General features: G+C 42.6%; 1 protein-coding gene across 1 annotated transcript; it reads left to right on the top strand.

Moving 5' to 3' along the window:
- Window positions 1–13,041: 13,041 nt before the first annotated feature.
- nog2 (noggin 2) lies at window positions 13,042–13,677 on the top strand (the record flags this gene model as incomplete). The annotated part of the gene is made up of 1 exon (XM_084158698.1): window positions 13,042–13,677. One exon carries the CDS (start codon window positions 13,042–13,044, stop codon window positions 13,675–13,677), a length of 636 nt encoding a protein of 211 aa, XP_084014824.1.
- Between the last annotated feature and the right edge of the window lie 13,248 nt (window positions 13,678–26,925).

A 26,925-nucleotide genomic window follows, 5' to 3' on the forward strand; every position in this document is an offset into this window, starting at 1 on the left:
TATACCTACTTACGCAGAAAAATCTAAACTTTAACTGCTGGCTACTCTTCTTCCATGGCTTAACCCAACGAGAGAAAATCACAATTGTTTCCCTAAAAGCTGTCTGGGTTTAAACATCTTCTATTGTACAGAAATTGAATAGCTTAATTAATTGATAGTGGCATTATTAGATTACTTCCTAAGGAAAGTACATGTTGTGTCTCCTCGGCTGTAGAAGGTTGTAGCTCATCCTCTGAATGTTAAAGAAATGAAACAATGATATCCCCATATGCACCAGAGTCACGTCGTCCCCAGGTATTTTACAGCTTGTTTCTAGCATAAAGCATTGCGGAACCAAAGCATTGTTATAGATCACTTTATATAATCGGATCTGTTTTATTTTCTTCAAAATCATAAGCTAACAATGAGTAAGCATGTGCTTTTTAACATTTTCTTTAATAAAAGTAGTAGCAAGCTATGAAAGTTGACCTCCGGTCCTCCTTCTCGTCTTCACGCTCTCCTTCTCAAACTGAACAGAACATAGGTTATAGGCTAGTCCGTGCGCAAGCTAGGCCTAATCAAAAATTATTTTCGGAATAAATATTTGACTCTCCTCCTGAACTGCACAGCACAGCATTGGTTAGGCAGTGCAAAAAAAGGTTTTGATCAGCAAGAGCAGAGCAGGCTCAGGGTTGGAATATCCATTGCAGTGTGTAATGCAGCCTTGTTCTGTTTACACCATCCCAGCTGCTATCTTAGAAATATAACTTTGCTCTGTGCTTCTCCTAGCATGCACTTCGTAGCCTATAGGCTATGGATCATTTGATTGAGACCACACTAAATGTGACCAGTTTCATAAAACTGGGCATATGACGCAAGTCGCACATCACTACTTCACAGGAGAGGCATTTGAACATAAAAAACGTTTTTCATCTAAATGCGTTTTTTGGCAGAAATGCTTTCTTGAACATGTGAACTTTCATATGCCTTAATAACAAACTTGTATGTCATCTGTAATTTCACTCCCTCCTCTCTACATTCTCTTCCTCTGTTTCCGCTGCTAAAGCCACTTTCTACCACTCTAAATGTCAAGCCTCTGCCTCTAACCCTAGGAAGCTCTTTGCCACCTTCTCCTCCCTGCTGAATCCCCCTCCTCCTCCCCCTCCCTCATCCCTCTCTATGGACGACTTCGTCAACCATTATGAAAAGAAGGTTGACGACATCCGATCCTCATTTATTAAGTAAAATGACACCGCTGGTCCTGCTCACACTGCCCTACCCTATGCTTTGACTTCTTTCTCCCCTCTCTCTCCAGATGAAATCTTGCAACTTGTGATGGCCGGCCGCCCAACAACCTGCCCGCTTGACCCTATCCCCTCCTCTCTTCTCCAGACCATTTCCGGAGACCTTCTCCCTTACCTCACCTCGCTTATCAACTCATCCTTGACCGCTGGCCATGTCCCTTCCGTCTTCAAGAGAGCGAGAGTTGCACCCCTCCTCAAAAAACCTACACTCGATCCCTCCGATGTCAACAACTACAGACCAGTATCCCTTTTTTCTTTTCTCTTCAAAACTCGAGCGTGCCGTCTCTAGCCAACTCTCCTGCTATCTCTCTCAGAATTACCTTCTTAATCCAAACCAGTCAGGTTTCAAGACTGGTCATTCAACTGAGACTGCTCTTCTCTGTGTCACGGAGGCTCTCCGAACTGCTAAAGCTAACTCTCTCTCCTCTGCTCTTATCCTTCTAGACCTATTTGCTGCCTTTGATACTGTGAACCATCAGATCCTCCTCTCCACCCTCTCCGAGTTGGGCATCTCCGGCGCTGCTCACTCTTGGATTGCATCCTACCTGACAGGTTGCTCCTACCAGGTGGCGTGGCGAGAATCTGTCTCCGCACCACGTGCTCTCACCACTGGTGTCCCCCAGGGCTCAGTTCTAGGCCCTCTCCTATTCTCTCTATACACCAAGTCACTTGGCTCTGTCATATCCTCACATGGTCTCTCCTATCATTGCTACGCAGACGACACACAATTACTTTTCTCCTTCTGATAACCAGGTGGCGAATCGCATCTCTGCATGTTTGGCAGACATATCAGTGTGGATGTCGGATCACCACCTCAAGCTGAACCTCGGCAAGACGGAGCTGCTCCTCCTACCGGGGAAGGACTGCCCGCTCCATGATCTCGCCATCACGGTTGACAACTCCATTGTGTCCTCCTCCCAGAGTGCAAAGAACCTTGGCGTGACCCTGGACAATAACCTGTCGTTCTCCTCTAACATCAAAGCGGTGACCCGATCCTGCAGGTTCATGCTCTACAACATTCGCAGAGAACGACCCTACCTTACACAGAAAGCGGCACAGGTCCTAATCCAGGCACTTGTCATCTCCCGTCTGGATTACTGCAACTCGCTGTTGGCTGGGCTCCCTGCCTGTGCCATTAAACCCCTTCAACTTATCCAGAACGCTGCAGCCCGTCTGGTGTTCAACCTTCCCAAGTTCTCTCATGTCACCCCGCTCCTCCGCACACTCTACTGGCTTCCAGTTGAGGCTCGCATCTACTACAAGACCATGGTGCTTGCCTACGGAGCTGTGAGGGGAACGGCACCTCCTTACCTTCAGGATCAGACCCTACACCCAAACGAGGGCACTACGTTCATCCACCTCTGGCCTGCTAGCTCCCCTACCTCTACGGAAGTACAGTTCCCGCTCAGCCCAGTCAAAGCTATTCGCTGCTCTGGTACTCCAATGGTGGAACAAGCTCCCCCACGACGCCAGGACAGCGGAGTCACTGACCACCTTCCGGAGACACTTGAAACCCTACCTCTTTAAGGAATACCTGGAATAGTATAAAAGTAATCCTTCTTCCCCCACCCCCCATAAAAAAAATAAAAAAGTGGTTGTCCCACTTGCTATCATAAGTTGAATGCACCAATTTGTAAGTCGCTCTGGATAAGAGCGTCTGCTAAATGATGTAAATGTGAATGTAAATGTAAATATGAATAAAATTGTTAAATTACAAGCCTAGTTGGTTTAGCCATGGAAAAAGACAGGAACCTTTCCGCTAGCCATGATTGGCTGAGATAATGGCTGGGCTGGACGTGCCGAGAGATGAGTTCAGATTGGTCTGCCATGTCGCCAGCTTCTGTCTATTACATGAGCTGCTCATTATGTGTAGATAATCCTTGCTACCGCAGCTTTTTAAAAAGATATTGCCATGGAGAACTGCAAAAGTGTTGCTACTGCTCTAAACAACATTGCTGCCCAGAATTTAGCAAGCGCTATTGACAAAGATCAGTGGGAATAAGTTGTGATGGACTACTTTCTGGAGGATGATCATGCCATGCTGACACTGGATCAGATGATGAGGAAATCCCTGACTTAGGTAAAAACATTTTAATTGAACCAGACATTGTAGAGTCTTCTGATGACAGTGATGGGGAAGAAACTGAGATCAACAGTGTTGTTGTCACGGAAGAAGTTGACCGAGTTTTGAAATCAATGGAATGCCTGGCGGAAGTGGAGTATGAGAACGAAATGAAAAGATTAAGAAAATTCTGACGTTTGATTGCAAATGTGGAATGAGTCGAAAAGAGAACACAGAACACCTGTCATTAAACACCTGGCATCCGTGACAGAGAGGGAGAAAGATCTGATGATTCTTATGGCATTGCACACAGTCAGTGTGAACCGGAGTGACTTGACACAACGGTCCGAGCAAGCTGTACAAACAAAACACAAACAACAAAAGGACTTCTTACTTAGTGAAAGGGGTTCCAGTCTGCCCTGAAGCATTCATCCATACAGGTAAGAGTCTCGCTAGCTGCTCACTAGCTATGTGTTCTCTGTGTTCTCTGTTTGCTCTCCCCAGGGCAATTGAACTGATTCCAGCGGCTGACCCAAAACATAGCCGGAGGAGGAGAGGCACTCGGAGCGGCCTGCTGGTTCGACTTAGGAGGCGAGCACACCACCCACCGCTTCCAAGTATATTACTCGCTAATGTTCAGTCTTTGGATACAAAGTCGACAAGCTCAGGGCAAGGATTTCTTTCCAGAGAGACATCGGGGCCTGTAACATACCTTGTTTCACGGAAACATGGCTCTCTCTGGATATTCTGTCGAAATCGGTCCAGCCAGATCGGTTCTCAGTTCTTCGCACAGACAGAAATAAATATCTCTCCGGGAAGCAGAAGGGCAGAGGTGTGTGTTTCATGATTAACGACTCATGGTGTATTTAACCATGGCAAGGTCACTGGGAAAATGGCAGAATACAAACAGTGTAGCTACTCGCTCTGCAAGGCAATTAAACAGGCAAAACATCAGTATAGAGACAAAGTGGAGTCGCAATTCAACGGCTTAGACACGAGACGTATGTGGCAGGGTCTACAGACAATCACGAACTACAAAAGGAAAACCAGCCACGTCGCCGACACCGACGTCTTGCTTCCGGACAAGCTAAACACCTTCTTCGCCCACTTTGAGGATAACACAGTGCCACCGACGCGGCCCACAACCAAGGGCTGTGGGCTCTCCTACTCCATGGCCGATGTGAGTAAGACATTTAAGCAGGTTAACCCCCGCAAGGCTGCCGGCCCAGACGGCATCCCTAACTGCGTCCTCAGAGCATGCGCAGACCAGCTGGCTGGTGTGTTTACGGACATATTCAATCTCTCCCTATCCCAGTCTGCTGTCCCCACTTGCTTCAAGATGGCCACCATTGTTCCTGTACCCAAGAAACCAAAGGTAACTGAACTAAATGACTATTGCCCCGTAGCACTCACTTCTGTCATCATGAAGTGCTTTGAGAGACTAGTCAAGGATCATATCACCTCTACCTTACCTGTCACCCTAGACCCACATCAATTTGCTTACCGCCCCAATAGATCCACAGACGATGCAATCGCCATCACACTGCACACTGCCCTATCCCATCTGGACAAGAGGAATACCTATGTAAGAATGCTGTTCATTGACTATAGCTCAGCATTCAACACCATAGTACCCTGCAAGCTCATCATTAAGCTCGAGGCCCTGGGTCTGAACCCCGCCCTGTGCAACTGGGTCCTGGACTTCCTGACGGGCCGCCTCCAGGTGGTGAAGGTAGGAAACAACATCTCCACTTTGCTAATCCTCAACACTGGGACCCCACAAGGGTGTATGCTCAGCCCCCTCCTGTACTCCCTGTTCACCCATGACTGCGTGGTCAAGCACGCCTCCAACTCAACCATCAAGTTTGCAGACGACACAACAGTAGTAGGCTTGATTACCAACAATGACAAGACAGCCTACAGGGGGAGGTGAGGGCTCTGGGAGTGTAGTGCCAGGAAAATAACCTCTCGCTCAACGTCAACAAAACAAAGGAGATGATTGTGGACTTCAGGAAACAGCAGTCCACATCGACTGGACCGCAGTGGAGAAGGTGGAAAGCTTAAAGTTCCTTGGTGCACACATCACTGCCAAACTGAAATGGTCCACCCACGCAGACAGTGTGGTGAAGAAGGCGCAACAGAGCCTCTTCAACCTCAGGGGGCTAAAGAAATTTGGGTTGGCACCTAAAACCCTCACAAACCTTTACAGATGCACAATTGAGAGCATCTTGTCGGGCTGTATCACCGCCTGGTACGGCAACTGCACCGCCCGCAACCACAGGGCTCTCCAGAGGGTGGTGCGGTCTGCTGAACGCATTACCGGGGGCAAACTACCCGCCCTCCAGGACACCTACAGCACCTGATGTCACAGGAAGGCCAAAAAGATCATCAAGGACATCAACCACCCGAGCCACTGCCTGTTCACACCGCTATCATCCAGAAGGCGAGGTCAGTACAGGTGCATCAAAGCTGGGACCAAGAGACTGAAAAACAGCTTCTATCTCAAGCCCATCAGACTGTTAAATAGCCATCACTAGCACATTAGAGGCTGCTGCTGCCTATATAAATCACTGGCCACTTGGAAATGGAACACTAGTCACTTTAATAATGTTTACATATCTTTCATTACTCATCTCATATTTATGTACTGTATTCTATAGTATTCTACTGTATCTTAGTCCATGCCGCTCTGTCATTGCTTGTCCATATATGTATATGTATATATTGTTAATTCCATTCCTTACTTAGATTTGTGTGTATTGGGTATATGTTGTGAAATTGTTAGATATTACTGGTTAGATATTACTGCACTGTCGGAGCTAGAAGCACAAGCATTTTGCTACAACCGCAATAACATCTGCTAAACACGTGTATGTGACAAATAAAATGTGATTTGATTTGATCCGTGTAGTTATATTATTAATATCTCAGAAAGCCGTTAGCATTGCTAGTTATAGGTTTCTACTAGCTAGCTAACGTTGAACCTAGTTGGTTAGCTTTAGCTACCTGCAGATTTATACTACATCATTTCATGCATGGCGGCTAGCCGTTTGTATTGCTACTGTATGGGTTGGGATTATGGTTAATTGTTTAGCTAGCTACATGTCTAAACAAAAGACAGATGATTACATGACCCATCAAGTTAGCCAGGTGTGTCTGGGGCAGATTGCGGCCATCTATTGTATTTCATGAACATGTGAACAGGTCTAGACAATACTACTTTCACCACTTTTAGATGCTCTGATGAAGGTCAACTGACCGAAAGCTCAGCCACAATCACTCTGTTTAGCACATGGCACCCCCAAAGCATAATGAAATACTTATTTCCCTCATTAAAATGCAAATCAATTTATAAAATTTTTGACATGCGTTTTTCTGGATTTTTTTGTTGTTATTCTGTCTCTCACTGTTCAAATAAACCTAACATTAAAATTATAGACTGATAATTTCTTTGTGGGCAAACGTACAAAATCAGCAGGGGATCAAATGCTTTTTTCCCTCACTGTATACTTTTACTTTTGATACTGAAGTATATTTTAGCAATGACATTAACTTTTAATACTTAAGTATATTTAAAACCAAATACTTTTAGACTTTTAGTCAAGTAGTATTTTACTGGATGACTTTCATTTTTACTTGAGTCATTTTCTAATAAGGTATCTTTACTTTCACTCAAGTAGGACAATTGGGTACTTTTTTCACCACTGCGAAAGAGATGGTCAGTCACAAATAGCCTATAGGCGCACTTGATATTGTGTGCCCAGCAGAGAATCAGAGATGAGGGGCGGCATCCGGCACACATCTACAGTATATACAGTGCATTCGGAAAGTATTCAGACCCCTTGACTTTTTGCACATTTTGTTACGTTACATTCTTATTCTAAAATGGATTAAATAGTTTTCCCCCCCTCATCAATCTACACACAATTCACCATAATGACAAAGCAAAAACATATTTGTAGAAATGTTTGCACATTTATTAAAAACAAAAAAACGGAAAATATACATTTACATAACTATTCAGACCCTTTACTCAGTACTTTGTTGAAGTCCCTTTGGCAGCGATTACAGACTTGAGTCTTCTTGGGTATGACGCTACAAGCTTGGCACACCTGTATTTGGGGAGTTTCTCTCATTCTTCTCTGCAGATCCTCTCAAGCTCTGTCGGGTTGGATTGGGAGCGTCGTTGCACAGCTATTTTCAGGTCTCTCTAGAGATGTTAGATCGGGTTCAAGTCAAGGCTCTGGCTGGGCCACTCAAGGACATTCAGAGACTTGTCCCAAAGCCTCTCCTGCGTTGTCTTGGCTGTGTGCTTAGGGTCGTTGTCCTGTTGGAAGGTGAACCTTCGCCCCAGTCTGAGGTCCTGAGCGCTCTGGAGCAGGTGTTCATCAAGGATCTCTCTGGACTTTGCTCCGTTCATCTGTCCCTCGATCCTGACTAGTCTCCCAGTCCCTGCCGCTGAAAAACATCCCCACAGCATGATGCTGCTACCACCATGCTTCACCGTAGGGATGGTGCCAGGTTTCCTCCAGACGTGACGCTTGGCATTCAGGCCAAAGAGTTCAATCTTGGTTTCATCAGACCAGAGAATCTTTGTTTCTAATGGTCTGAGAGTCCTTTAAGGGCCTTTTGGCAAACTCCAAGCAGACTGTTGTGCCTTTTACTGAGGAGTGGCTTTCGTCTGGCCACTCTACCATAAAGGCCTGATTGGTGGAGTGCTGCAGAGATGGTTGTCCTTCTGGAAGGTTCTCCCATCTCCACAGAGGAACTCTTGAGCTCTGTCAGAGTGACCATCGGGTTCTTGGGGATTTGTATTTATTTAATCAATTTTAGAATTAGGCTGTAACGTAACAAAATGTGGAAAAAGTCAAGGGGTCTGAATACTTTCCGAATGCACTGTATAGCCTAATATGCAACTAATTCTAAGACACTGAGAAATATTGAAATTTCAACAATTGCAAATTACATGACCCTCCCCGGACTAGATTTTTAAAAACTAAACCCTCCCCTTGACTGAAATTGAAAAAGTATGACACCCCCACATTTTCCTCCATGTACCCATTCTGTACATTTCAATCCATCCCATAGTCCGTGAAAACACAGAGAAAGGTATGTGTTGCAAATCACTCATGTAGAAGTCCATATCCTTAATAAATAAAGCCTCCCAAGGTTAATGATATATACATTGCTATAAGAGAGTGTGAGACTATTGAAATATGTAACTTTCAGGGTTTAATCGCAGTTATTGATAGAGTTTTACAGAGTACAACAAAATATTGCTGTTGCTAGCTAGCATGTCTTTCTGTGCTGCCGATGGCTAGCTGGGCATTATGGGACCTCTCTAAGGTCTGAATGGGATAAATGTGATTTCACAATGTAGCTTGTTTGTAATAATACAGTGTTTTTGTACATTAGTTATTGTATTTTAATACTGTCAACACTGAAAGCACATAGCAATGTATTAGAGATGTGAGACAGGATATGTGTTTTACTTTTCTTTATACTCCTCTATAGAACAACTTGTCAGATGTTGAACTGAAGACTGATGTGTTCCTGTCCTGTCTTTTCATAATATCATTGCAGGTATGGTTTGGCAAGTAGCCTAGCCGTTAAGAGCGTTGGGACAGTAACTGAAAGGGCGCTGATTCGAATCCCTGAGCTGGCAAGGTGGAAAAATCTGCCGTTCTGCCCTTGAGCAAGGCAGTTAACCCCCAACAACAACTGCTCCCCGGTCGGCGATGATGTCGATTAAGGCAGCCCCCCGCACCTCTCTGATTCAGAGGGGTTGGGTTAAATGCCGAAGACACATTTTGGTTGAATACATTCAGTTGAGCAACTGACTAGGTATTAAGAATTACTACTATATGGTATTTGTATTGAAGATTGCTTAATCTTTCATTCTATACATAATGGCTATATGTACAAATGTGATAGTGTCCGTGAAAGATGGTGCATTGAAAACTACTGATGTGCTCCTGTCTTCAATCAATCAATCAGATGTGTTTTATAAAGCCCTTTTTACATCATCAGATGTCACAAAGGGCTATACAGAGACCCAGCCTAAAACTCCAAACAGCAAGCAATGCAGATGTAGAAGCATGGTGGCTAGGAAAAACTCCCTAGAAAAGCAGAACCCTAGGAAGAAACCAAGAGAGGAACAGTACATGGCCATTAAGGCCAGATTTTTCTCCAAGATGTTCAAACGTTCATAGATGACCAGCAGGGCAAATAATAATCACAGTGGTTGTAGAGGTTATAACAGGTCAGTACATCAGGAGTAAATGTCACTTGGCTTTTCATAGCCAGGCATTTAGAGGTTGAAATAGCAGGTGCGGTAGAGAGAGAGAGTTGAAAACAGCAGGTCTGGGACAAGATAGCACGTCCGATGAACAGGTCAGGGTTCCATAGCCGCAGGCAGAAGAGTTGAAACTGGAGCAGCAGCATGACCAGGTGGACTGGGGACAGCCAGGAGTCGTCAGGCCAGGTAGTCCTGAGGCATGGTCCTAGGGCTCAGGTCCTCCGGGAGGGGAGGGAGAGAGGGAGCATACTTAAATTCACACAGGACACCAGATAAGACAGGAGAATAACAGCAGATATAACAGACTGACCCTAGCCCCCCGGCACATAGAATATTGCAGCATAGATACTGGAGGCTGAGACAGGGGGGTCGGGAGACACTGTGGCCCCGTCCAACGATACCCCCGGACAGGGCCAACCAGGCAGGATATAACCCCACCCACTCTGCCAAAGCACAGCCCCCACACCACCAGAGGGATATCAACAGACCACCAACCTACTACCCTGAGACAAGGCTGAGTATAGCCCACTAAGATCTCCTCCACTGCACGAGCCTGAGGGTGTCTTTCCATAATATCATTGCAGATATACATAAAAGCCCTAAAAGACAGCTGTGGTGTCGCTCTTCAATTCTTGGTGGTTCTGTGGTACATACAAAGACCGCTACAGATTTAGCACACTTGCGCTCACTCACGCACACACCCACACAGACATACACACATCCACACACACTCTCTCTCTGTCACACACAAACAATCATTGATCAGATCATTAGGGTTAATTGGCAGAAAACATTAATCAAAGTATCCTATCAATCAAATTCTCTAACCAATTGTCTTTAGATGGAGAAGGTGATACGGAGATGGTAAGTTAGTAAACAAAGACCTGTTATCACATTGTAATGGAATGAATATGAATGCACACTCTCTCCCCATTGATAAGAATGGTGAGGCAAACTGTCCTGGGATTCCTACACGCTGGATCAACGCCCCCTAGTGACCACTATAAGAGCAAGTACCCTATCACAACCACAACTATCAGTCCCTCTATGTGCTGTGTTCAGAGCATAGTTACAACAGTCAAATGATGGAAATTATAATAGAATCTACAGCTGATAAATTGATCAAATAGCCTCAACCAAAATAATGTATTATGAGTATATGCTTCAAGAGGTCAAGTACTGAACACTATTCCAAAATATGGAACATTTGATTGACCAAGCATAAAATGTGTCTAATAACTTCTAATTAGCTGTTCATGACAAGAGACTGTGTTGATAGTAAGATAATGTCAGTGGCATCAACACTCGTTTATAGAAGCCTGATTATGCATAATTAGGCCTACATATGACATCATTTTCTCCATATCATTTGCATTATTGACAGCTCCATATATTCAACTGAAACCAACCTTTGGGGCTCAAACATGATCCTCTCATCAGTGCGGTTAGTCAGCATGGGAAAGGTAACGTTTAGTAAGGCTATCCATGACCATTTATAGCTTTAATTGCGCGCTTATTTTGTGACCCCAAAGTTCAAACAGCAAATTCCTGTGTGCGGACAGAGGTCCTCGTGAACAAAGGTGGAATGTGATGCTCGTTTTCCGTTAGAACCCCTCGGACACGCTACTAAACGTTTCCCACCCTTCTCATTGGAATGTTATAAACTGGGAAACTGGCTACTTCAATTAAATATTGACAAGCGTATTGTTACCTCGAGTGCGTTGCAGCAAGATAGTCATTGCGCACAAGTTACGAAATATGAGGAGAAACAGGCAGATTGCAATGTGAGGAGAGCATTGCTATCTATAGTGCTATATTATGACTATTTTATTTTGTGGAGAAAGCAAAAGATGTGGCTACATCACAGTTTAGGATATAATGTCTCTGTCAGTGATAAATCGGTTTCTTTAGGACCCTGTGGATAGTGTGATTGTGGCCGATATTTTCCACATTCTGTGAGGGGAGGGGGCTGTCAATCATAGTGAAAGTGGCAGTGGTGGGCAGGACCCGCTGACACTTTGTACCGTCGGAGGGGGATATTTAACTTGGGTTTGAGCACCGCTCGCAACAGACACACTCACATACAGTGTGTCTAAGCAAAGAGACGCTCAGCGCCAAGTCTCAGACCTCCTAAAGAAGGAGCAAGTAAGTAGGAGCTACTGTAGCAGCTATCAAAGGAGTAAAGATTCTCCCCCAGGAATTACTGCAAACACTGACCGTGCAAAAGACTGCAGAACTTGGGCTGATTCGACCATGCAACGGCGGTGGGACTTGTAGCTCTTTTTGATATCAATAGCGAAATCGTCAATGTCATCGAGGTGAAAAGAGAAATCAAACTGAACTGAACTTAAACTGGCATGTTAGCTTTTGCGTTTGATATGCATTTTATTCGTGTCATTTTATATTAAGTTGTTTTAGTTGTTTTAGTTGTTAATTGTTGTGCGCAAAACCACTGTGCGTCCTGGAGGAGTATCATTTTTAGGGGAAAAGCTCAATTTTGGTTTGGATAGACCTTTTCATCAGGACCGAAAATGGTTCTGCTTGCATAGGTGTGTGTGGGAGAGAGACTACAGTGGTGCGTTTTGCCAAAGAGAGGACATCTGAATACGCGTGGACAATTTCAGTGAGGTCCCAACAGAACGTTGGAATATCGCACAGGGACTGAATAAAGTCACACCATACCTCTCACTCCATGGATTCTAAGCTCGCGTTTGGACTTTCTCAACCCTGAGCGCGCCAGGCCAAGTTGAAAGAAGCCACGTTTGTAAAAGTCGTGTGTAAAAATAACATTGACCAAGACAGCCCTAGTTGCCGGGCCCATGACATTTAAAACTTGGTGAAGTACTCTTTTGTGCGCCCTTCTCTCTCGGGGCGTTCTGGATCTATTTTGTCTCCGAGGAGAACGGGAATCTTTAGAAACACTTTATTCCATGCAACTCTCGCCTCAGCCACTGTCATCCAGTCTAGACAATTTGTCGTGGCTTTGAGTGTCCCTAGCGTAACCATGACAACAGCAAGAAACCCAAAGTGAATTTGAGGAAAAGAGTGAAACGAGAGAGTGGGTGAATAGAGTTTTTCCATTTTGTTTTGTGCCCTTTTGGTAAAGCCTAAACTTAGTTCTTTTTTTTTTTTTTTTTTTTTTTAAAGAAGAGGCACTCTGCGTTCTACAAGATTGCATCAGCAGGCAAACATAAGAGGCAGATTGCTAAGGTTCCCTAAAAAGAAACTCCACTCCATGTCATTCAAACCCGACGTGGTCTATTAAAAAGGATCGTCTTGCTCGTGCCTCTACTTCGACTATTTATGAAGCCCCCGGGCTACTCATTTGAAAGTGCACAGTAGCGGTGAAAATAACTCAATATTTTATACACCCGGGGAGCCATTACGCAAAGATAAATATGGGCTTCTCACAGACTCTACTCGTTTATGTACTGGTGTCCATTCACCTTGGAGTTTCTCAACATTATCTACGCCTGCGCCCCTCGCCCAGCGAGCACCTTCCCGTGCCAGACCTCAAGGAGGTCCCCGACCCAGAATACGACCCCCGGGAACAGGACTTGGCCGAGAGGACTCTGCGGAAAAAGCTCGGCAGCAACTTTGATCCCAACTTCATGTCCATCAGTTCGCCCATGCTGGTGAACCTCTCCGTGCAAGAAACCCAGATGAAACTGCAAGGACCCATGCCTAACGAGGTTAAAAAGCTGGATCTCTCAGAGACCCCCTACGGGAAGCGGGTAAAAGTGGGAAAGAAAGCCCGCAGGAAATTTCTGCAGTGGCTGTGGACGTATACGCACTGTCCGGTGGTGTATACCTGGAAGGATTTGGGCGTGAGGTTCTGGCCACGCTACATCAAGGAGGGCAACTGCTTCAATGAGCGCTCTTGTTCTTTCCCGGAGGGGATGTTTTGCAAACCTGTCAAGTCAATCACCAAGACTTTCCTCCGGTGGTATTGTCAAGGGTTTTTAAGACAGAAATATTGTACGTGGATACCGGTGCAATACCCAGTAATCTCAGAGTGCAAGTGCTCTTGCTGAGTTTCAATGGAAGTAGTAGGGTCGGGGAAGTGGACTGGAAATATACGGTTTCTATTGCACTGTAAACTCTGGACAGAGGTGGGCACCATAGCGAATCTATTTTTTTATATAGCATTTTAATTGAAATGCCAACATTGTACATATTTAAGAAAAATGCAGCTATTTTTTTTAAATGAACAGGACCATATTTTATTTCATCCCTGAAACGTGTTTTTGGGGGAACACAAGCACTTCAGAAAGAAGAGCTTTTATTTTTTATGAAAAATTTCAGATGGAATGCATATACAACTTCTCCAAGAAGTTAACTTTTTTTCAACTGAACATTTATGCTGACTGTTATTTCACTGCAATGCTGCCTAGAGTTTTTGTATGATATTAATATCAATAATAATTCAATTGAAAGTTGAGGATAAAGATATATATAAGGCGTGAACTCAGCTTTTGGAATACATAGTATTGTAGAAATAAACAAATCTGTATGTTTTATTTATTATTTTAACGATTGTGAGTATAGAACATAAGGAAAGAAAATAGCAGAGTATACCAGAAATTATGGGAGATGTCTACTTGAATATTTCTAAAAAATAAAATAAAAAAGTAAACATATCAGTGTAAATGTTATGGTTACACGTTTTAGCAATAAAGTCTATCTTTTCAACATGTATTAGTGTCAAGCAAGTTGCTTATAAAGTGTGCCCCTGTCCAAGGGGGCGTGTATGGTCGTGGAGTGGAATGGAGTTGCTAAATGCACAGTAAGTCCGAGCTGAAATGAATCCGGACGGGGGACGTTACTGACGCTCCACGCTGTCACTGTGATTTTAGAAACGGTTGATTTACTATGTTGTGCAATGCGCAACACATACTTAAAACGCCTAGACAGAATTGCCATTCATTGTTTGAGCCAGCGGAGAAGAGAGGCCATGCGTATCCATCCCATCTCTTACGCAAACGCTAATTTCTCCGATCCAAGGTCTTAACATAACGGTAAAATATGATTAAGACATTTCAAACAGTGTCTGATGATGAAATGGCGGGGTATAAGCAAGCCAGGGTCGTCTGGGTCTGTGCTATTCACTGGAAGCCCTGCTGCACAAAGACCTACTGAGAGCAGACAGGCGCCTTTTCAAGCCCTATGACAGCATTCGAAAAAAACAAAGACCATAAAACAATGGTCAACTGTTTTTGACGTTACCGGACTATTAATTGGAGAGCGGCTGAGCTGCCTGCAAGTTAAAGAGATATGGTCAATTACTCCATGAAATCAAAGCAACGACTCATTTAGTCTACTCCAAGTAGGGATTTTATGGTGTTTATATTATTCTTTAAATACAATCAACGACTTAAACAGTCGCCATTAACCGATGTTTAGAACATTACCAAATGTTTTCAACTGGAGCTCTATATTTCCCCCAACACACCATCTTGTGCGCGTTAAAGTGATTTGTGTCTGCGGGCTGAGTTGGATTTGACACTTGCCGCACGGTTATTGTGACAGATATACTGAAGGGATTTTGTAAGGAGAGGAGAGCGGCAATATGCCAGCGGAGGAGGGGGGCTGCTTTCCTTACTGTCAGCTTCTTTCTTGATGTCTCGGGGTTTTAGAAACTGCGTCTCTGACTCGGCGGCGCCACTCAGCCGCCCCCTCTCGACTGCGCAGAATGAAGCACTTTGGGAAACAGTAACCCTTTCAGGCTCTGCCCAGAGTGTATTTTAGAAGCGTGTGAAAGGCTATACGCCGCCATGGCTCTCAGCGAGCTAGGTGCACACCTTTTAGCACAGCCCTGTCAGGCAATCTGGCGTTGTTAGTTTGGATTCCTCTGTGCTATATCGTTTCCATGCTATTTCATATAATTGATCTGTAGAATGTATATTCCTCCACAATTGTAATGTGTGAATCTTATAGAAAAGTAAGCCCCCGAAGACAAATTATATACAATAAACTTGGAGGTGATATGAAAAACACAAATTCCGCACGTATTTTATAGTTCATTTTAAAAACACATATTACGCACGGATTTTGTGTTAACTATTTGATGTCTGAAATCTTGCTATTCAGTCATTATAATTCCAACAGTCATGAACAGTTGGAACTGAGTGTCATATTAAAGCTTTAACCAAGGGATACAGCACATTGTCTCTCACTGTTTCCTTATCAAGTCGCTGCAATGGAACGCATTGCAACAACAGAAGGCATGATTCCTATGTGGAAAAAACGTGGTAGCCAACCACGAACAACAAAGGGGTTCTGAAAGCATTAGCTTCATTCAGACCACAATGGGCACCTTACATTGGGCCTAGCCTAAACTACATCACCAAGACAGGTAATGCACTTAGCACGAGTTCACAATGCATCTTGCTGTATATAGAGCGGTTCTATAGGCCTAGTCTAGGTTCAACAACCACATACAGTATCTAAATTAACTATAGGCTACCCATGAAGTATGTTATTGGACATAACACTCTATAAATATACCTAAACATCTTAGCTAAAGTTCAATTGAAATCCTAATGGCTGACAGGAGGAACCAGATGTCCAAGACATTTGATTGACACATTAGAGTGGTGAGGCATGAAAGTGAAAGGGGTCCCGAACAACAATCCAAGTATGCCTTATCATGTGCATTGTGACATGTCAATGGAGTAGGGCCATAGGCTATTGATGGGCTGAAGGGGTCGTTTGAGTCATTCACTAGTTCTGGATCTGCAAACGGTTTATTAATTAACATGTTACACCTGTCATAGGAGCATCCTGTAGCTATGCTAGTGTTTTGACCATTTAGGAATACAATGCCTTCAAAAAGTATTCACACCCCTTGACTGTTTCCACATTGTTGTCTTACAGCCTGAATTTAAAATTGATTACATTTCGATTTTTTGTCACTGGCCTACACACAATACCCCATAATGTCAAAGTGGAATGATGTTTTTCGAAATGTTTACAAATTAATTAAAAATAAAAAGCTGAAATGTCTTGAGTCAATAAGTATTCAACCCCTTTGTTATGGCCAACCTAAATACGTTCAGGAGTAAAAATGTGCTTAACATTTTAGCAGACGCTCTTATCCAGAGCAATTAGGGTTAAGTGCCTTGCTCAAGGGCACATTGACAGATTTTTCACCTAGTCGGCTCAGGGATTAGAACCAGCGACCTTTCGGTTACTGGCACAACACTCTAACCACTAAGCTACCTGCCGCCCCTTAACAAGTCACATAATAAGTTGCATGGACTCACTCTGTGTGCAATAATAGTGTTTAACATGATTTTTGAATGACTACCTCGTGTGAATTTCAAACACAGATCCAACCACAAAGACCAGGGAGGTTTTCCAATGCCTTGCAAATAAGGGCACCTATTGGTAGATGGGTAAAAAAAGAAGCAGACATTAAATATCCCTTTGAGCGTGGTGAAGTTATTCATTACACTTAGGATGGTGTATCAATACACCCAGTCACTACAAAGATACAAGCGTCCTTCCTAACTCAGTTGCTGGAGTGGAAGGAAACTGCTCAGGGATTTCACCATGAGGCCAATGGTGACTTTAAAACAGTTGGAGTTTAATGGCTGTGATGGGAGAAAACTGAGGATGGATCAACAACATTGTAGTTACTCCACAGTACTAACCTAATTGACAGAGTGAAAGAAGGAAGAGTGTACAGAATCAAATATTCCAAAACCTGCATCCTGTTTACAACAAGGTACTAAAGTAATACTGCAAAAAATGTGGCAAAGCAATTAACGTTTTGTCCTGAATACAAAGTGTTATGTTTGGGGCAACTCCAATACAACACATTACTAACTACCAATTTTCATATTTTCAAGCATAGTAGTGGCTGCATCATGTCATGGGTATGCTTGTAATCGTTAAGTACTGGGGAGTTTTTCAGGATAAAAATAAATGTAATGGAGCAAAGCACAGGCAAAATCCTAGAGGAAAACCGGGTTCAGTATGCTTTCCACCAGACACTGGGAGATTAATTCACCTTTCAGCAGGACAATAACCTATAACACAAGGCCACATCTACACTGGAGTTGCCTACCAAGAAGACATTGAATGTTCCCGAGTGGCCGAGTTACAGTTTTGACTTAAATCTCCTTGGAAATCTATGGAAAGACCTCAAAATGGTTGTAAAGCAATGATCAACAACCAATTTGACAGAGCTTGAAGAAATTTGAAAAAAACATAATGGGCAAATGTTGCACAATCCAGGTGTGGAAAGCTCTTAGAGACTTACCCAGAAAGACTCACCGCTGTAATCGCTGCCAAAGGTGATTCTAACATTGTATTGACTCAGGGGGTTGAATACTTATCTAATGAAGATAAACTGAGTTGACAAAATATTAAGAACACATTCCTAATATTGAGTTGTCAAGTTGGCTGGATGTCTTTTGAGTGGTGGACCATTCTTGATACTCACGGGAAACTGTTGAGGGTGGGAAAACCCAGCAGCGTTGCATTTCTTGACACAAATCAGTGCGCCTGGCACCTACTACCATACTCTGTTCATCTTTTGTCTTGCCCATTCACCCTTTGAATGGCATACATACACAATCCATGTCTTAATTGTCTCAAGGCTTAAAAATCATTCTTTAACATGTCTCCTCCCATTCATCTACACTAATTGAAGTGGATTTAACAAGTGACATCAATTCTGGATCATAGCCTTCACCTGGATTCACCTGATCAGTCTATGTCATGGAAAGAGCAGGTATTCATAATATATAATATGCCATTTAGCAGACGCTTTTATCCAAAGCGACTTACAGTCACGCGTGCATACATTTTTTGTGTATGGTGGTCCCTGGGATCGAACCCACTACCTTGGCATTACAAGCGCCGTGCTCTACCAGCTGAGCTACAGAGGAATGTTTTGTACACTCAGTGTATATGAGTGTTTTATTTGTCATTATATATTTTTAAACAAAATGTTAGAATTTTTCTTCCACTTTGACATTAAAGAGTATTTTGTCTAGATCGTTGACAAAAAAAATACAATTTTATACATTTTAATCCCACTTTGTATCACAAATGTGGAATAAGTAAAGGGGTGTGAATACTTTCTGAAAACACTATAAGTAGTTGGAGGTTAGCTATAGGGCTCATCTGCCTGATTGAGTCACCACGGAAGTTCATGAATGAAACACGTTCCTGGGTAAGTATTAACCTTTTATCACTAATGATCAGTAGGGGCAATAGTACAGTTGTCCATTATCTTGGATTCTGCCTGAGATGTTGGTGTTTTATAGGGCCACTTTCCCAGACCCAGAATAAGTCTAGATCCCATGGACTAAAAAACACTGTCAATGAAGTATCGCCATTGAGCATGCTTTTTAGTCCAGCAGTAGGAAACCGGCTAGGCTTTTAGTTCAGGAAACATTCAGGGCCCGTATTCATAAAGCGTCTCAGAGTAAGAGTGCCGATCTAGGATCAGGTCACTCCTGTCCATACAACTATATTCATTATGATCTAAATGGCAAAACTGATCCTAGATCAGCACTACTCTGAGACACTTTGTGAAACGGGCCCAGAATCTTATGCCTGAGAATAATGTGACTGTAAAACATTTCCCAGTGTCTCACTCTCTCTTATAATTCATATACAGGCAACATTTTGGCCCGGGGATCGTTAAGTGGACAACTATGAGTGGAGTTGACGCGATAACCATAAGAACAGCTAAATGATGAGGCTCATCATCGGATGAACTAAATTATCGTGATGAGTTATAGCTGCAGTCGTGAGTGATGGGGATGTGTTGATACTGGTTCACACACACACACACACACACACACACACACACACACACACACACACACACACACACACTCTCCCTAGTCTCTAGTGTGGCTGTGGCTGTGGCTGGAGACAGGGAGAGAGACAGAGACAGGGTCTGTAACCCCCAAACCCATGGGTGTAGAAGCTTGTGAGTCAGCAGTCCTGAGGTTGTTGATGATGACAGGGTATTAGATGGAGAGAAGAGGGAAGGAAATATGGAGGGAAAATGATGGGAAGGGGGGAGGAGATACTGTCACGAGAGCTGATACCAAGCGCACCACCGCCGCCGTCCGCGGGTTCGAGCGGAATTCCGCCCTGACCGCGACTCCCAGGCTGTGGTGTCTTGTCTGGCAGAGGTATGTGTGGAATATGTGTGTGTTCTAGTTAGTGTAGAGTGTATGTGTGTGTTTAAGTTTATGATGTGTGCGTGTGGTATGTGTGTGTGCATGGGGTGAGATCCGGGTATAGGTACACTGTATGTGTGTGTTTATATTGTGTGTGTTAAGAAGTGTGTGTGGAATGACAGTGTGTGTGTGTGTGTGTGTGTTTGTGTTTGCCTAGGTGTGCGGGTTTTACATATATTTTACTGACTTCCGGGTGGTCTTTGGATGATGCTCAAAATGGGGTCACTAACCACATTTCCATCCCCAATTAAAGTCATACCGTATTTTAAAAAAAATCACGACAGCTGTGATGGAAACAGGAGGTTTGGTACAATTTTATAAATGCAGACAGATAATTTGTTCATTTTGTGTTGGTAAAATGTACAGTGAGGGAAAAAAGTATTTGATCCCCTGCTGATTTTGTACGTTTGCCCACTGACAAAGACATGATCAGTCTATAATTTTAATGGTAGGTTTATTTGAACAGTGAGAGACAGAATAACAACAAACAAATCCAGAAAAACGCATGTCAACAATGTTATCAATTTATAACATTTTTGACATGCGTTTTTCCTGATTTTTTTGTTGTTATTCTGAGAGATAGGTAGGAGCAAGCCCATGTAATGCTTTGTAGGTTCGCAGTAAAACCTTGAAATCAGCCCTAGCCTTAACAGGAAGCCTGCACTGGAGTAATATGATCAAATTTTTTGGTTCCAGTCAAGATTCTAGCAGCCTTGTTTAGCACTAACTGAAGCTTATTTAGTGCTTTATCCGGGTAGCCGGAGAGTAGAGCATTGCCGTAGTCTAATCTAGAAGTGACAAAAGCATGGATTAGCATTTCTGCATAATTTTTGGACAAAAAGTTTCTGATTTTTGCAATGTTACGAAGATGGAAAAAAGCTGTCCTTGAAATATTCTTGATATGTTCGTCAAAAGAGATATCAGGGTCCAGAGTAACGCAGAGGTCCTTCACATTTTTTTTTATAGACGACTGTACAACCATCAAGATTAATTGTCAGATCCAACAGAAGATCTCTTTGTTTCTTGGGACCTAGAACTAGCATCTCTATTTTGTCCGAGTTTAAAAGTAAAACATTTGCCGCCATCCACTTCCTTATGTCTGAAACACATGCTTCCAGGGTAGGCAATTTTGGGGCTTCACCATGTTTCATCGAAATGTAGAGCTGTGTGTCGTCCACATAGCAATGAAAGTTAACATTGTGTTTCCGAATGACATCACCAAGAGGTAAAATATACAGTGAAAACAATAGTGGTCCTAAAACGGAACCTTGAGGAACACCAAAACTTACAATTGATTTGTCAGAGGACAAACCATCCACAGAGATTAACTGATATCTTTCCGACAGATAAGATCTAAACCAGGCAAGAACTTGTCCGTGTAGACCAATTAAGGTTTCCAATCTCTCCAAAAGAATGTGGTGATCGATGGTGTCAAAAGCAGCACTAAGGTCGAGGAGCATGAGTACAGATGCAGAGCCTTGGTCTGACGCCATTAAAAGGTCATTTACCACCTTCACGAGTGCGGTCTCAGTGGTATGATGGGGTCTAAAACCAGACTGAAACGTTTCGTATACATTTTTTGTCTTCAGGAAGGCAGTGAGTTGCTGCACAACAGCTTTTTCTAAAATGTTTGAGAGGAATGGGAGATTCGATATAGGCCGATAGTTTTTTACATTTTCTGGGTCAAGGTTTGGCTTTTTCAAATGAGGCTTTATTACTGCCACTTTTAGTGAGTTCGGTACACATTCAGTGGATAGGGAGCCATTTATTATGTTCAACATAGGAGGGCCAAGCACAGGAAGTAGCTCTTTCAGTAGTTTATTTGGAATAGGGTCCAGTATGCAGCATGAAGGTTTAGAGGCCATGACTATTTTCATGAATGTGTCAAGAGATGTAGGATTTAAAAACCTGAGTGTCTCCTAGGTCCTGGCAGTTTTGTGCAGACTCTTTGGAGAAATATGCAGATTCAAAGAGGAGTCCGTAATTTCCTTTCTGATGATCATTATCTTTTTGTCAAAGAAGGTCATGAATTCATTACTGCTGAAGTGAAAGGCATCCTCTCTTGGGGAATGCTGCTTTTTAGTTAGCTTTGCAACACTATCAAATAGAAATGTTGGATTGTTCTTATTCTCCTCAATTAGGTTGGAAAAATAGGATGATCGAGCAGCAGTGAGGGCTCTTTGATATTGCTCCGTACTTTCTTTCCAAGCTAGTAGGAAGACTTCCCCATTTACGTTCCAATTTTCTGGAGGCTTGCTTCAGGGCTCGGGTATTTTCTGTATACCAGGGAGCTAGTTTCTTGTGACAAATGTTTTTTGTTTTTAGGGGTGCGACTGCATCTAGGGTATTATGCAAGGTTACATTTAGATCTTCAGTTAGGTTGTTAATTGATTTTTGTACTCCGACATCCTTGAGTAGGTGGAGGGAGTCTGGAAGGGCCTATAGGAATCTTTGGGTTGTCCGAGAATTTATAGCACGGCTTTTGATGGTCCTTGGTTGGGGTCTGAGCAGATTATTTGTTGCGATTGCAAACGTAATAAGATGGTGGTCCGATAGTCCAGGGTTATGAGGAAAAGCATTTAGATCCACAATATTTATTCCACGGGACAAAACTAGATCCAAGGTATGACTGTGGCAATGAGTAGGTCCGGAGACATGTTGGACAAAACCCACTGAGTTGATGATGGCTCCGAAAGCCTTTTGGAGTGGGTCTGTGGACTTTGCCATGTGAATATTAAAGTCACCAAAAATTAGAATATTATCTGCCATGACTACAAGGTCCGATAGGAATTCAGGGAACTCAGCGAGGAACTCTGTATATGGCCCAGGAGGCCTTTAAACAGTAGCTATAAAAAGTGATTGAGTAGGCTGCATAGAGTTCATGACTAGAAGCTCAAAAGACGAAAACGCAGTCATTTTTGGGTGGGTAAATTTACATTTGCTATCGTAAATGTTTGGTGGAAACTCACCACTGGTGGGAAAATGCACATATTTTCTTCATGCAGATTTTAGAATATTCACATGGAAATCTGTCGCCAATTGGATGGACGCTACTGTCTGTCAGCCACCATAAGCAGTTCATTTGAGACCCCAACCATCAAATGATGGTATTCACATACAGGGTTAAAATGTGTTGTTATATCATTTGTGTGTGTGTGCATTATTCTACTTTTTATGCTGTTTATCTAGCAAGTTGCACTCTCTTCACTTTCACATTGTCACTGTATACCTCCAATTAGTACTCAGTAAAGATTTCCCTAATAATGTCACTTGGGTAGGAAAAACGTTGGGTTCTACTCATAACAATACATGCATGTTTATCTTGCTAACATTACATGCCATTTGAGTAGCACCCCATGACTAAAATGAACATGCAGCACGGCCTACATACGACTAATAAAAACGTCAAACTTGAATACAGCAAAAGTATGATTATTTTGTGTGTCTCATATAAACCAACCAGATATGTCTTCTATACTAACCATTTGCAAATAGCCATCTCTTGATTAAGACTAAAAAAAATTTCCGCCTATGTCCCAAATGGTACCCTATTCCCTATATCGTGCACTACTTCTGAACAGAGTTGTATGGGTCCTGGTCGAAAGTAGTACACTATAAAGGGAATAGGGTGTCATTTGGGACAGACCCTGTACTCTCATGTCATCAAAGCTCAAACTGCAAACTTCTCTTACATGACCAAGCCATTGAGGCATAGCCGAGGAAGTTCCATTAAAAAAACATCACACGTGAGCTGCTTTTTACGTTGTGTTCTTATATAAATTTTAATCAGATACTTAGAGCCAGAGTCAGATTTCCCCAGTCACGCTCAGTGACTTCTCTATTTAAACTCTTGCTAGATGTAGGCTAACAGATAGCGTAAGCCAAAAGGAAAGGGCTAAAAATAGCCGTCAAGTCTGGAGCCGTGCGAAACGGCGTTCCGCCTGAGAATAGGACATACACTGTGCTCTGTTTCCATGGTTACTCCTTTCTTTTCCATATCCAGGATTGGCTTCAATTACTGTTCTTTTTGCTTTCCATGCCACTAGAAACTAGAAAATGTCAAAATGTAGCCTTTATCGTGGTTTTGTCCAAATTAGTATAAAAGTTAATGGCGCATCGAGTGTCTAGTGAATCTAGTGGCTGTCTGGTATCTTAGTGGTATTTGTGTCAGTGTTGTAGGCCTAACTTACACGCACCCAAAAATAAACATTTGGTTCCCCATCAAATCATACACAAATTGACACTGTCTAAAAATGGCGTCTCAAGTTTTTGAACTGTGAAGCAACAGACGATGTAGGACCCATCAAACAGGCAAGCACACAGTCACACACATGCACACGCACACAATGTCTGATGTTAGATAACCTCATCATCTCAACACCAACACATCTCAACACCACCAGCACACACAAACACAAGGTGTTTTTCTGTTTTTCTCAGGATTCCATTGAATCACCTCCCATATTTCTAACAACAAACATACTTCAAAGTATTTACACCCCTTGACTTTCTCCACATTTTGTTGTGTTACAAGGTGGGATTAAAATGGATTGAATTGACATTGTTTGTCAAGGATCTAGTGGAAGAAACATTTTAACATTTGTAAAAAAGAATATCTAAAAACATTTTACTCCTGAACTTATTTAGGCTTGACATAACAAAGGGGTTGAGTACTTATTGACTAGACATTTTCGATTTTCATTTTTATTTTTGTATGTTTTTGTTTAATTTTTGTATGTTTTTAAAAATATATATATTTGGGGGTAGATCAGCTTTAATATTGCAGATAGATTGTAACTTCCATCAATGCAATTGTCTGCGTCACTTCCAATCCCCCATACAGTGAGGGAAAAAAGTATTTGATCCCCTGCTGATTTTGTACGTTTGCCCACTGACAAAGACATGATCAGTCTATAATTTTAATGGTAGGTTTATTTGAACAGTGAGAGACAGAATAACAACAAAGAAATCCAGAAAAACGCATGTCAAAAATGTTATAAATTGATTTGCATTTTAATGAGGGAAATAAGTATTTGACCCCTCTGCAAAACATGACTTAGTACTTGGTGGCAAAACCCTTGTTGGCAATCACAGAGGTCAGACGTTTCTTGTAGTTGGCCACCAGGTTTGCACACATCTCAGGAGGGATTTTGTCCCACTCCTCTTTGCAGATCTTCTCCAAGTCATTAAGGTTTCGAGGCTGACGTTTGGCAACTCGAACCTTCAGCTCCCTCCACAGATTTTCAATGGGATTAAGGTCTGGAGACTGGCTAGGCCACTCCAGGATCTTAATGTGCTTCTTCTTGAGCCACTCCTTTGTTGCCTTGGCCGTGTGTTTTGGGTCATTGTCATGCTGGAATATCCATCCACGACCCATTTTCAATGCCCTGGCTGAGGGAAGGAGGTTCTCACCCAAGATTTGACGGTACATGGCCTCGTCCATCGTCCCTTTGATGCGGTGAAGTTGTCCTGTCCCCTTAGCAGAAAAACACCCACAAAGCATAATGTTTCCACCTCCATGTTTGACGGTGGGGAGGGTGTTCTTGGGGTCATAGGCAGCATTCCTCCACTTCCAAACACGGCGAGTTGAGTTGATGCCAAAGAGCTCGATTTTGTTCTCATCTGACCACAACACTTTCACCCAGTTCTCCTCTGAATCATTCAGATGTTCATTGGCAAACTTCAGACGGGCCTGTATATGTGCTTTCTTGAGAAGGGGGACCTTGCGGGCGCTGCAGGATTTCAGTCCTTCACGGCGTAGTGTGTTACCAATTGTTTTCTTGGTGACTATGGTCCCAGCTGCCTTGAGATCATTGACAAGATCTTCCCTCATTAAAATGCAAATCAATTTATAACATTCTTGACATACGTTTTTCTGGATTTTTTTGTTGTTATTCTGTCACTGTTCAAATAAACCTACCATTAAAATTATAGACTGATCATTTCTTTGTCAGTGGCCAAACGTACAAAATCAGCAGGGGATCAAATACTTTTTTCCCTCACTGTATGTTTTTTTTTTCTCGCATATATACACACACACACACACACACACACACACACACACACACACACACACACACACACACACATACATTCACATATCCTTTAAAAATATATATTTCCCTTTAGTACTTTCCAACCCCACCACCCCTTCCCTAATTGAGTAAACAACAACGCTTAGGCCTCTACTTCCAGCTTATACATGCTATACACATTTGATGGACAGTCCATTTTACAATAATTATATTTTGTTTGTTTTTACTCCTGAACTTCCTCTACCCTCAACCTCTCCAATCATTTTCATGATGTCCATCCGGTTTGCTTCTGTATGCCATATCTTTCTAACTGTGCTTTTTCACAAAAGCTCTCAACCTATAACCTATATACTTATTATGGACACAGTATGCTTTACATTAGTTATCATGTTGTTATTAGTTGTTGTTAGTTGTTATTAGTCCCATCCTTCAGCTCCATTCAACACCTCCCATCTATCTCCTAACACCATCCATATTGGATTTCTATTTGCCATATATTTTTCAACTGTACTGTGATGTTTCACAAAAGTTCTGAACCCTTCTATTCTCATTGTTTCTACAGATTGCAAATTAAAAATATATTTTTTTGCTAAAAGTATTATTATATTATTGATCGATTGACTATGACTTTTCAGATCACCCAGTGCTATCTGCAGGGTTAGCTCCAGGTAAATATTGCAATCCTTCAGCCATTCCTGGACCTGTGTCCAAAAACAAGCTATAAATGGACAAATGATTCTGTCTCTTCGCAGCAAAATATGCAGAGCTGGGAAGATTGTATCCCCCATATAAATAACATTCTATTGGTAGCAAGAATTTTGTATAATAACTTAAGTTGAAAAATTATAAGTTTTGAATCCGGCATCGTTTTGCGTATCAGTTCATAACCACTATGCCATGGAATCGGTACGTCAAAAATCCCTTCCCAACTATTTTGCAATCTACAGTTGAAGTCGGAAGTTTACATACACTTAGGTTGGAGTCATTAAAACTAGTTTTTCAACCACTCCACAAATTTCTTGTTAACAAACAATAGTTT

This window comes from Coregonus lavaretus (assembly GCF_964263955.1).
Source record: "Coregonus lavaretus genome assembly, chromosome: 1".
NCBI classification, from domain to species: domain Eukaryota; kingdom Metazoa; phylum Chordata; class Actinopteri; order Salmoniformes; family Salmonidae; genus Coregonus; species Coregonus lavaretus.